Here is a 12,515-nt window from a genome sequence, read left to right as displayed (position 1 = left end):
GGCAGTGCCACCCTGACACTCAGGCAGCCTTGCACTGCCATGCTGGCACTCAGGCAGTGCTCCTGCTGGCGTGGCAGTGCCATCTTGGCACCTTGGCTGTGCCAGGGTTGCAGTGCGGAGGTACCGGCTGAGCAGTGCCAAGGTGCCCACGTTCCAGGGGTAGGGCCTGACCACCCTGGGGTCTCCGGTGACCCGGGTGCCGTTCCGCCTGGTCCACATTTGTATGGACCAGCAGTGATCGGCGCCCGGCTGCAGCCTCCCTGGGGAGGCCGGAGAATCGAGGGAGGCAGTGTATCCCGCGTAGGTACGTCGTAAGTAGGTTTACAACCTACTTCCGCTAGCGGCATTCGGTCAAGCCATTTGGAGTGGGGTTCCGATTCCGATGTCTCGCGGGACTTCGGAGAATTCCCGGGAGGCGCAGAGCCTGCCATTTTCCGCCCGTGTTGCACTCGAGCGAGAGCCCAAAGTAGCTGGAGAATCACGCCCAATATCCCTAATTTTCTGGAAGGAAGCTGGAACAGCTGTACCCTTCCCAACTCGATTACATCATTCTTCACCAGCAATTGGTATTGCCTCTTTGTTGAACTCCTCTGAGATGTCACACTAGTAGTCACTATGATTTGATCGTTAAAATGGTTTTACTATCCAAGCTGTGAACCTACATAATACGGTCATGAAGTCCTTAAATATATCCTTAATGTATTTCCCGTTTACCTCCAATTGTTCCTATTTTTTATAGAAGTGATTTTAAACTTTTGACAGAGGAATAGATTTTTTAAAGCCTGTTTTTCTAATTTACTGAGATGTGGAGATGCCGGCGTTGGACTGGGGTGAGCACAGTAAGAAGTCTTACAACACCAGGTTAAAGTCCAACAGGTTTGTTTCGATGTCACTAGCTTTCGGAGCGCTGCTCCTTCCTCAGGTGAATGAAGAGTTAGGTTCCAGAAACATATATATAGACAGATTCAAAGCTCCCAGACAATGCTTGGAATGCGAGCATTAGCAGGTGATTAAATCTTTACAGATCCAGAGATGGGGTAACCCCAGGTTAAAGAGGTGTGAATTGTCTCAAGCCAGGACAGTTGGTAGGATTTTGCAGGCCAGATGGTGGGGGGTGAATGTCATGCGACATGAATCCCAGGTCCCGGTCCCTTCCAGTCGGGGAACACTTCAGCAGTCAAGGGCATTCAGCCTCTGATCTCCGGGTAAGCGTTCTCCAAGGCGGCCTTCAGGACGTGCGACAACGCAGAATCGCCGAGCAGAAGCTTATAGCCAAGTCCCGCACACATGAGTGCGGCCTCAACCGGGACCTGGGATTCATGTCGCATTACATTCATCCCCCACCATCTGGCCTGCAAAATCCTACCAACTGTCCTGGCTTGACACAATTCACACCTCTTTAACCTGGGGTTACCCCATCTCTGGATCTGTAAAGATTTAATCACCTGCTAATGCTCGCATTCCAAGCATTGTCTGGCATCTTTGAATCTGTCTATATATGTGTTTCTGGAACATACCTCTTCATTCACCTGAGGAAGGAGCAGCGCTCCGAAAGCTAGTGACATCGAAACAAACCTGTTGGACTTTAACCTGGTGTTGTAAGACTTCTTACTGTAATTTACTGAGGAAAGGCCTACGAATGCCTTTAGAATAGATAAGGAGAGACAGGGAGACAACACCATCATAAAAGCTTTTAAAGTTCCTTTGAAAATGCCTTTAGAGCGTTTTCTTTATCTTTTCTCAGTGTGAGGCGAGCTTGCAAGGCCCGGGCCTTACTTTGTGCGTGACACAGGCGAGGTCTGCTTAACACCTGATAAGACAAAGCTGTCAAGTTAGAGCTGCCCGTGTATATGCTAAAAGGCTTCTGAGTCTCTCTTTTTTTGCAAAATCATACTTTATTCAAAGAATATTTGGAAGAACAGTACAGGCATTGCAAAATGGCCAGCACAGAAAGTACTTGCAATATTCAAGTTCTCCACCTGGATCGTGCTGCACTCTTGAGGTGCTTCAATTGCAATCAAAGGAACAAACATTCTCCCTGTGTGCGTGGGTTTCCTCCGGGCGCTCCGGTTTCCTCCCACAGTCCAACGATCCGCATTTGGTGGGTGGGCCATGCTAAATTGCCCCTTAGTGTCCAAAGGTTAGGTGGGGTTATGGGAATAGGGCAAGGGGGGAGTGGGCTTAGATAGGGTGCTCTTATGGTGGGTTAGGGCAGACTCGATGGGCCAAATGGCATCCTTCTGCAACTGTGGGGATTCTATGATTCTATGACTCTTCGTCAAAGCACAATCTAGGGCGAAATTCTCCTACCCGCCCCGCCACATTTTCCTGCCCCGACCCGGCGGCGGGATGCTCCGTTACACCGGCCGGTCAATGGGGTTCCCCATTGTGGGGCAGCCCCACGCCGTCGGGAAACCCCCTGGCGCCGGCAAAACGGAGACTCCCGCCGGCGGAGAATGACGCCCCATGACTGCAGTCGGAAGGGCGGGGGGGGGGGGGGGGCAAGGCTGGTCACCTTGAATGGGTAAGATGAATGTTACATCTACTACAAATGTGTTGAAGCACTTCGGAATGCAGCATATTCTGTGTAGACAAGTTAAATACCATTGTATTTTCTGTAATGACCATTCTGTAATCATCGAGATGACTAGTGGCGTTCCAGAGGGATCGGTGTTGGGGTCTCAATTATTCACATTAATCATTAATGACATGGAGTATTGTGGGCAGTTTTGATGTCCTTATCTGAGGAAGGATGGTCTTGCTATGGATGGAGGGCAGCGAAGGTTTACCAGGCTGATTCCTGGGATGGCGGGACTGTCATATGAGGAGAGACTAAATCGGTTAGGATTATATTCTCTTTTTAAAATAAATTTGGAGTACCCAATTCTTTCTTTACAATTAAGGGGCAATTTAGCATAGCCAATTCATCCACCCTGCACATATTTTTGGGCTGTGGGGGTGAGACCGACGCAGACACTGGGAGAATGTGTAAACTCCATAGGTTGCGATTATATTCATTGGAGCTTAGAAGAGTGAGAGGGGATCTCATAGAAACTACAGGATTATACAGGGTAGATTCAGAAAGAATGTTTGGGGAGTCTAGAGCTAGGAGCCATAGTTTGAGGATAAGGGATATACCTATTAGGACTGAGATGAGGAGAAATTTCTGCACCCAGAGAGCGGTGAATCTGTGGAATTCGCTAACACTGAAAGTCATTGAGGCCAAAACGTTGTGTAATTTCAAGAAGGAATTAGATAGGGCAGCACGGTAGCACAAGTGGGTAGCACTGTGGCTTCACAGCGCCAGGGTCCCAGGTTCGATTCCCCGCTGGGTCACTGTCTGTGCGGAGTCTGCACGTTCTCCCCGTGTTTGCGTGGGTTCCTCCGGGTGCTCCGGTTTCCTCCCACAGTCCAAAGACGGGCAGGTTAGGTGGATTGGCCACGATCAATTGCCCTTCGTGGCCAAAAAGGTTAGGAGGGGTTATTGGGTCACGGGAATAGGGTGGAAGTGAGGGCTTAAGTGGGCCAGTGCAACTCGATGGGACGAATGGCCTCCTTCTGCACTGTATGTTCTCTATAGCTCTTGGGACGAAAGGGATCAAGGGATATGGGGAGGAAGGCGGGATCAGGGTATTGAACTTGATGACCAGCCATGATCATAATGAATGGCGGAGCCGGCTCGAAGGGCCGAATGGCCTCCTCCTGCTCCTATTTTCTATGTTTGTCTGTATGGAAGATGAATATTATCAGCTCTGGTTGTGTGAGCAGGTCCTGCTGTTAACAGCATCTTGGCTCCAAGGCCAGTGAGGGGTTGGATGAAACTCTTTCCCGACTATTGCCTGTGTAAGACCTCATTTACATAATTCTTTGTGCATTGACGACATGTCCTATGTGTCATTGTATTGTGTAATCAGACTTCTTGACTATTAGTTAATGGGGGATAATGACCTTTCCCTGGTGCCATGGTTCCCTGAGAGCACTCCGTCAATGTCCAAACCCTTTGGATGAGTCACTGTTTTGGCTAGATGTCCGAATTAACCCCTGGCTGCCCAACCCCTTGGCTTTTGTAATTTTATAGCTCCAATCATGAGGTCGTAACATGCCCATGCATTTGGAATTATATTCCATGGATTTCCCAGTTGGAGAGGGTACAGAGCCTACAGGGAGAATCTAGAACCAGCGGACACAGTTTCAAAATAAGGGGCGAAATTCTCCATTATCGGCGGAAAGTCCGCCGATCGGCGCAAAAAACGGCGCAAATCCCACTTGCGTCACGTCATAAAAATGGGCCGATAGTCTGCGGCCCGAAATGGGCTAGCAGCGACGTAACGGGATCCGCGCTTGCGCAGTGGTTCACGCCGTGCAGCGTCATACGCGCTGCACGGCGTGACGGCTCATAAGGCCGCGCAGCTCCCCCCCCACCCGACCGGAACAGCCGACCGCAACACCCGACTTGATGGCTGGCCATCGCTCAGCCCCGAGGTTCGAGTCACGCGATGTGGAGGCGCTCCTGGACGCGGTGGAGCAGAGGAGGGACGCCCTGTATCCCGGGCACGGCCGCAGAGTTGCCCCACGCCACAGCCGGCGTCTGTGGAGGGAGGTGGCAGAGGCCGTCACCGCTGTGGCCCTAACACCACGGACAGGCACCCAGTGCCACAAGAAGGTGAACGACCTCGTCAGAGCAGGCAGGGTGAGCCTCCCCCATATCCCCCATATCCCCCCTCCCCCAAATCCCCCCCTCCCCCATATCCCCCCTCCCCCATATCCCCCCTCCCCCATATCCCCCATATCCCCCCTCCCCCATATCCCCCCCTCCCCCATATCCCCCCCTCCCCCATATCCCCCCTCCCCCATATCCCCCATATCCCCCCCTCCCCCATATCCCCCATATCCCCCCTCCCCCATATTCCCCCCTCCCCCATATCCCCCCTCCCCCATATCCCCCCTCCCCCATATCCCCCCCTCCCCATATCCCCCCCTCCCCCATATCCCCCCTCCCCCATATCCCCCATATCCCCCCTCCCCCATATCCCCCCTCCCCCATATCCCCCCTCCCCCATATCCCCCCTCCCCCATATCCCCCATATCCCCCCTCCCCATATCCCCCTCCCCCATATCCCCCCATCCCCCATATCCCCCCTCCCCCATATCCCCCCTCCCCCATATCCCCCCTCCCCCATATCCCCCCTCCCCCATATCCCCCCCTCCTCCATATCCCCCATATCCCCCCTCCCCCATATCCCCCCCTCCCCCATATCCCCCATATTCCCCCCTCCCCCATATCCCCCATATCCCCCCTCCCCCATATCCCCCATATCCCCCCTCCCCCATATCCCCCCTCCCCCATATCCCCCATATCCCCCCTCCCCCATATCCCCCCTCCCCATATCCCCCCTCCCCCATATCCCCCCCTCCCCCATATCCCTCCTCCCCCATATCCCCCCTCCCCCATATCCCCCCTCCCCCATATCCCCCCTCCCCCATATCCCCCATATCCCCCCCTCCCCCATATCCCCCATATCCCCAAGTGAATCCAGCCCTAACCTTAACCTCTGCAATGCACGCGCAACCGATGGCGTGCATTCGTATACCTGCCTAACACTGTTGCCTTTTACCCCTGCCACCACCCCCCCCCCCCCAGGAGAAGCGCGCACACAACAATAGGGAGCATGTGAGGACTGGAGGAGACCCCGCTGATGAGAGGCCACTGACCGTACACGAGGAAAGGGCCCTGGAACTGGCTGGCGGACCTGAGGACCGGGAGGTTGCTGATGCAGAGGTCGGGGCCCCACGAGCAAGTGAGCCACCAACAGCCCGTCCCCATATCCCCCCTCCCCTATATCCCCCTCCCCCGTATCACCTGATCACTGCCTGATGTCTAACCATGCATGCTTCATTGTGTATCGCAGGACCAAACGTCCAGGCACCCATCCCCGCAGATGCACACCGCCCGCAGGATGCCCCTCGGAGACCACAGGAGACGGAGAGACCCGCACCCTCCAGCATGCGACGCCCGCAGGATGCCCCTCGGAGACCACAGGAGACGGAGAGACCCGCACCCTCCAGCATGCGACGCCCGCAGGATGCCCCTCGGAGACCACAGGAGACGGAGAGACCCGCACCCTCCAGCATGCGACGCCCGCAGGATGCCCCTCGGAGACCACAGGAGACGGAGAGACCCGCACCCTCCAGCATGCGACGCCCGCAGGATGCACCTCGGAGACCACAGGAGACGGAGAGACCCGCACCCTCCAGCATGCGACACCCGCAGGATGCCCCTCGGAGACCACGGGAGACGGAGAGACCTGGAGCAACAGGGAGACGACATCCCCGTCACGTGCGGGAGCGACCACCCAGCGATGAGGGGGGCAGCCACAGGCCCCCGTCACATCCGAGCCAGGACACCCCTACCCGGGACACCACTACCCAGGACACCCCTACCCGGGACACCATTACCCGGGACAGCACTGCCCGGGACAGCACTACCCGGGACAGCACTACCCGGGACAGCACTACCCGGGACAGCACTACCCGGGACAGCACTACCCGGGACAGCACTACCCGGGACAGCACTACCCAGGACACCCCTACCCGGGAAGACGAAATACCGGACAGTGACTCAGAGTGGATGGGTGGAGACGAACCCCCACCCCAAAGTGCCATGGACTCAGAGTGGGACGAAGAGCACGACACAACGCCACTGCTGTCACCAACACCCTCCACCATCGCAGAAACACTCACCACGGTTGGGCACTTTAGTGATGAGGCGTCTGGTACACTCACTGGTGCGCACAACACAGCCGTCCCGGTACAGCAGGTGGAGGTAGGAGCAGCAGAGGGACCGGGCGGTCGGAGGGCAGCCCAGGCCAAGCGAACATCTGCCGCCCAGATGGATCCCGGGTTCCTGCAGTTACCACACCCACACATAGATCCGATGCAACCACCGACACGGAGACGAGCGAAGAGGGTGACGGGTGGCTTGCGGCGGCTGCGGTCGCAGGTGGAGGAGTCCACCCGCGTCCAGGAGCTGGGAGTGGTCCCGGTCATGCGTGCCACCCAGGCCGACACCGCACGGGTGGCGTCCGCGGTGGAGGCAATGGGTGCGACGGTGTCAGGCATGGGGAACGGTTTGCGAGGCCTGGGGCCTTCCGTGCAGGCGGCGTCTGTGGCCCAGGAAATGGCTGCCCTCTCACAGGAGGCCATGAGCCAGTGCCAGCGCCAGATGGCAGAGGCGCTCAACGCCATAGCCCAGTCTCAGCAGGCCATGGCCCAGTCTCAGCAGGCCATAGCCCAGTCTCAGCAGGCCATAGCCCAGTCTCTGCAGGCCATGGCCCAGTCTCTGCAGGCCATGGCCCAGTCTCAGCAGGCCATCGCTGAGGGCATCGGCGCCAGTGGCCATGTGCGAGCTGGCGTCGCACTGTCGCAGACAGGGTTCGACAACCCCCTGGGCTCCATGGCTGCAAACCTGCAGACCCCTGTCGATACCAGCACGGGCCTCCAGGACTGGCAGCGCCAGATGTCGGGGGCGCGTCGGATGGCCAGTCCGTTCGCATCCCCCACCCATGTAGAGGCCTGGGGGCCATCGGGCACCCCGAGGGAGGAGGAGGTGGTGTGGTCCATCCCGGCTCCCTCTGTAGGGGAGGTCCCGGTACACCGCGACACCTCGGACTCCCCCCCCTTCCGTCCCAGGTGCATCGGGTGGGCAACGGGCAGGACAGGCTGGCAGCTCGCCATCCCAGTCGCCCGGGCCGCAGCCTGGCCCATCTAGGCCAGGACGCCCCAGGAAACGGCCGCCAAAGGGATCCAGTGTCAGAGGGCAGGAATCACAGGAGTCCACCTCCAGTTCTGCTGTACCGTCTGGGGAACCACGTAGACGTAGTCAAAGGGCCCGTAAGGCCAAACAATTAGACACTGAGTAAGTTGGCACGGGTGCAGGGCACAGATGAGTTTTAGGGGCTAGGGCACGTGCATGAACTCCTTTGGTTATTAAAGTCAATGTTACACCTACCGAAGCTGCCTTTGTGCTCTGTCCAAAGTGTGCGGGGGTGTCATGTACGTTGAGCGCAAGTGTGTGTGTGAGGGGTGGTCTTACCTCAGCCCCAGGTGAGTCTGCCCCCTTCCCCCTGGGCCGCCATCAACATCCCCCGGGCAGAGGACGGGACCGTGCGCTGCAGTGTCACAGCCGCATGCAGGGATGGTCCGGGTGGATGGTGGTACTGTGGCCATGGGTCAGACATAGTCCAACGATGTAGAGCCAGGAGCTCATCGGAGGCGGGTTGTCATCATTCTCCATGGCCTGCGATAGACACGCGTCCACCCGCAACTGGGTGAGCCCGGCCCGTTGTGCCGCCGGTGGATCGGCAATTGGGGGTGGGGGGGTGGTGTGCATGCGGGTGGGGTGTGTGGGGTTGGGGAGGGGGGTGAGGGTGCTGGGTGGGTGGATGGGTGGGGGGTGTGGGTGGTCGGTGGTTGTCATGGTGTGCGGTCTGTGGCCATACTACCCGATTCCCACGCCCATCTAGTCAGTGAAGCGGGCGTCTATCAGTCTGTCCCGTGCCTGCTGGGCCAGCTGGTAACGGTGGACAGCCACCCGCCTGTGTCTACCCCGTCTGCCCTGACCATTGCCCCCATCCCCCTCATCTGGGGAGGACTGGGCCTCTTCCTGCTGCTCCTCCACTCCGCCCTCCTCTGCCTGCGGCACATCGCCCCTCTGCTGGGCTATGTTGTGCAGGACGCAGCACACCACAATGATGCGGCCGACCCTATCTGACCGATACTGGAGGGCGCCCCCAGAGAGGTCCAGGCACCTGAAACGCATCTTCAGCACGCCAAAGCACCTCTCGATCACTCCCCTTGTCGCTACATGGGCATCATTGTAGCGGTTCTCCGCCTCATTGCGTGGCCTCCGTATAGGCGTCATCAGCCACGATCGCAATGGGTAGCCCCTGTCGCCCAGCAACCAGCCCCTCAGCCGGGGATGGCGTCCCTCGTACATGCCGGGGATGGATGACCGCGACAACACGAATGAGTCGTGTACACTGCCTGGGTGACGGGCGCAAACGTGCAGGATCATCATGCGGTGGTCGCAGACCACCTGTACGTTCATTGAATAAGTCCCCTTCCTATTAGTGAACACGGCCCTGTTCTCTGCAGGTGGCCGCACGGCGACGTGCATCCCATCGATCGCGCCCTGGACCATGGGGAACCCGGCAACGGCAGAGAAGCCCACGGCCCGGGCATCTTGGCTGGCCCGGTCCACGGGGAAGCAGATGTAGCGGTGCGCCATGGCATAAAGGGCATCTGTCACTGCCCGGATGCACCGATGCACCGATGTCTGCGATATGCCGGACAGGTCCCCACTCGGTGCCTGGAATGACCCCGTTGCATAAAAGTTCAGGGCCACCGTAACCTTGACGGACACGGGGAGAGGGTGTCCCCCGCCAGTGCCACGCGGTGACAGGTGTGCCAGCAGGTGGCATATGTGTGCCACGGTTTCCCGGCTCATCCGGAGTCTCCTCCTGCATTCCCGGTCCGTGAGGTCCTGGTATGACTGCCGGGGCCGGTACACACGGGGCGCCCTCGGGTGCCTCCGTTGCCGTGGGGCCGCGACGTCCTCCTCCCCCTCCTCGTCCTGTCGGTCAGGTGTCCCTCCAGCCTGGGCGGCTGCCGCCTGCCCCTCTGCGGCAGCATGCGCCGCCTCTCTGGCACGCTCCTCCTCCTCCTCCTCCTCATCCAGGGCAACATAGACATGAGCGGCTGCCACCACGGCGGCCAACATCGCTGGATGGTCTGAAAACATGACGGCCTGGTGGGGGGGGAGGGGAACGACGACATGTCATCATTGCCCATATCCCCTCCTCCCCCCAGCCAGGTGGCATGAACCGCATGGGTCCAACTGTTGGAGGCTGGCACCTGGCCAGGTGGACCAACTCATTTGCCCTCCCATCACCCACCCTGGCACGGACCCCAACCCCCAACCTCCACCCCGGCACGGACCCCCCCCCCCCCCAACCTCCACCCCGGCACGGACCCCCCCCCAACCCCCAACCTCCACCCCGGCACGGACCCCAACCCCCAACCTCCACCCCAGCACGGACCCCCCCCCAACCCCCAACCTCCACCCCGGCACGGAACCCCCCCCCCCCCAACCTCCACCCCGGCACGGACCCCCTCCCCAACCTCCACCCCGGCACGGACCCCCCCCCCAACCCCCAACCTCCACCCCGGCACGGAACCCCCCCCCCCCAACCTCCACCCCGGCACGGACCCCCTCCCCAACCTCCACCCCGGCACGGACCCCCCCCCAACCCCCAACCTCCACCCCGGCACGGAACCCCCCCCCCCCCAACCTCCACCCTGGCACGGACCCCCTCCCCAACCTCCACCCCGGCACGGACCCCCTCCCCAACCTCCACCCCGGCACGGACCCCCTCCCGGCACTCCCCCGGAGCCCAGCCTACTCTAACCACCCCCCCCCCCCCCGCCGCACACACACACACACAAGCCGAGACACACCTCTCCTCACGCAATCAGTCTGCGGCCACGCCATTTCCTGCCCAGAGCCAACCCCCCAGGCCGTCACTCACCTCCTCGCTGGTTGGCGTGAGCCTGGAGCACCGGGTCACGCCGATGAAAAGGAGGTTTGATTCACGTCGACGTGAACGGTCATCACGTCGACGGGACTTCGGCCCATCCGGAAGGGAGAATATCGGCAGGCCGAAAATCGGCTGCCTTGCGCAGACCCGTGACATCCTCCGCGGCAGCGGCGCCATTAACGCCCCGCCGACTTTTCTCCCTTTGGAGACTTCGGCGGGGGCGGGATTCACGGCGGCCAACGACCATTCTCCGACCCGGCGGGGGGTCGGAGAATGACGCCCAAGGCGTCTCCAATTTAAGACAAAGGTGAGGAGGAATGACTTCTCTCAGAGGGCTGTTAATCTGTGGACTTCCCTGCCCTAGGGTGTGGGGCATTGACTGTATTTAAGGCTGAGGTAGACAGATCTTTGATTAACAAGGGTGTCAAGGGTTATGGGGGACAGACAGGAAAGTGACAATGGGGCCGTAATCTTATTGAATGACAGACCAGGCTTGAGGGGCCAAATGGCCTCCTTCTGCTCCTGCTTGTTATGATCTTATGTTACCTCTCTGCCACGTATAGGAGTGCAGGGAGAATGTCTGTGGGCCTCCCATTTAGAAACCAGCTTGCCAAATGGAAGGGGCCAATTTTGTTTCCTTGTCCAGTTTAACCAATCTGCCTCTATTACCAAGAGTTTCAATATTTTTGGCATCGATTCTTGGAATGGGCCCGTCGTTGGGAAGTTTCCAGTTCATTGCCGATGTAGCACGAGGTGATTTGCTCCTCTGCAGAGCCAGGGAAAATGGCCTGAGTAGCCTCTCACTACTCTGTCACCATTCTGTGATTCTGAGCCCTCAGGAAGGTGGCGGTGAGCTGCCTTCTTGAACCCGCTGCAGTCCATGTGGTGTAGGTACACCCACAGTGCTGTTAGGGAGGGAGTTCCAGGATGTTGCCCCAGCGACAGCGAAGGAACGGCCGATATATTTCCAAGTCAGGGTGGTGAGTGACTTGGAGGGGGTCCTCCAGGTGGTGGGGTTCCCAGGTATCTGCTGCTCTTGTCCTTCTAGATGGTAGAGATCTTGGGTTTGGAAGGTGCTGTCTAAGGAGCCTTGGTGAGTTGCTGCAGTGCATCTTGTAGACGGTACACACGGCTGCCACTGTGCGTCGGTGGTGGAGGGAGTGAATGTTTGTGGAAGGGGCTGTTTTGTCCTGGGTGTTGTGGAGCTTCTTGAGTGTTGTTGGAGCTGCGCTCATCCAGGCAAGTGGAGAGTGTTCCACCCGACTCCTGACTTGTGCCTTGTAGATGACGGACAGGTTTTGGGGAGGTGAGTTACTCGCCGCAGGATGTCCAGCCTCTGACCTGCTCTTATCACCACAGCATTTCTGACACATCAGTGATATCTTTTTAAATCAGATCCGCAATGAATATCAGTTTTTCATTTCTCCTCTTTCTGTCCTGTAGGGTCAGCAACTCCTCGCAGGATCGTACGACAACACTGCCCGAGTGTGGAGCCTGAAAAACTGCGAGCTGAAGGTGAGTCTGATCCGAAAGTGTTTGAAAACCTGGCACATTGTTGGTTTATCTATTCCCCCAGCAATTAACAGTGGAGTGTTTGCATTGATGCACCGCCTTTCCCATCTTCCGAAAATCGGGATGGGCTTCCCAGTTTCTTTTGAAGCGGAGTCACTGTCGTAACGTCAGAAACACAGCAGCCAATTTGTGCAGAGCAAGCTCCCACAAACAGCAATGTGATAATGACGAGATTGGGGAGGTAGTAGCGAGTGACTGGACGAATAATTCCGACACCCACGGTAATAATCTGGGGACCTGGGTTTGAATCCCACCAAGGTAGATGGTTAAATTTGAATTTCGTGAAAAATCTGGAATCCTAGAATCCTAGAATTTACAGGGCAGAAGGAGGCCATTCGTCCCATCGAA

At 58.1% G+C, this 12,515-nt stretch overlaps 1 protein-coding gene across 3 annotated transcripts in view; it reads left to right on the top strand.

Annotated features, from left to right (window-relative positions):
* The window catches only part of LOC140392130 (autophagy-related protein 16-like), a 210,785-nt gene that overhangs the window by 136,650 nt on the left and 61,620 nt on the right, over window positions 1-12,515 (top strand). For all 3 annotated transcript variants that reach the window (XM_072477454.1, XM_072477453.1, XM_072477455.1), the window contains one exon: window positions 12,039-12,110. In XM_072477454.1, the coding sequence (XP_072333555.1) occupies window positions 12,039-12,110 (72 nt within the window). The remainder of the gene's footprint in view (window positions 1-12,038; window positions 12,111-12,515) is intronic.

The sequence above is a fragment of the Scyliorhinus torazame genome, chromosome 15, assembly GCF_047496885.1.
Source record: "Scyliorhinus torazame isolate Kashiwa2021f chromosome 15, sScyTor2.1, whole genome shotgun sequence".
Classification (NCBI taxonomy): Eukaryota; Metazoa; Chordata; class Chondrichthyes; order Carcharhiniformes; family Scyliorhinidae; genus Scyliorhinus; species Scyliorhinus torazame.
This window is presented reverse-complemented; position numbering and strand designations above follow the sequence as displayed.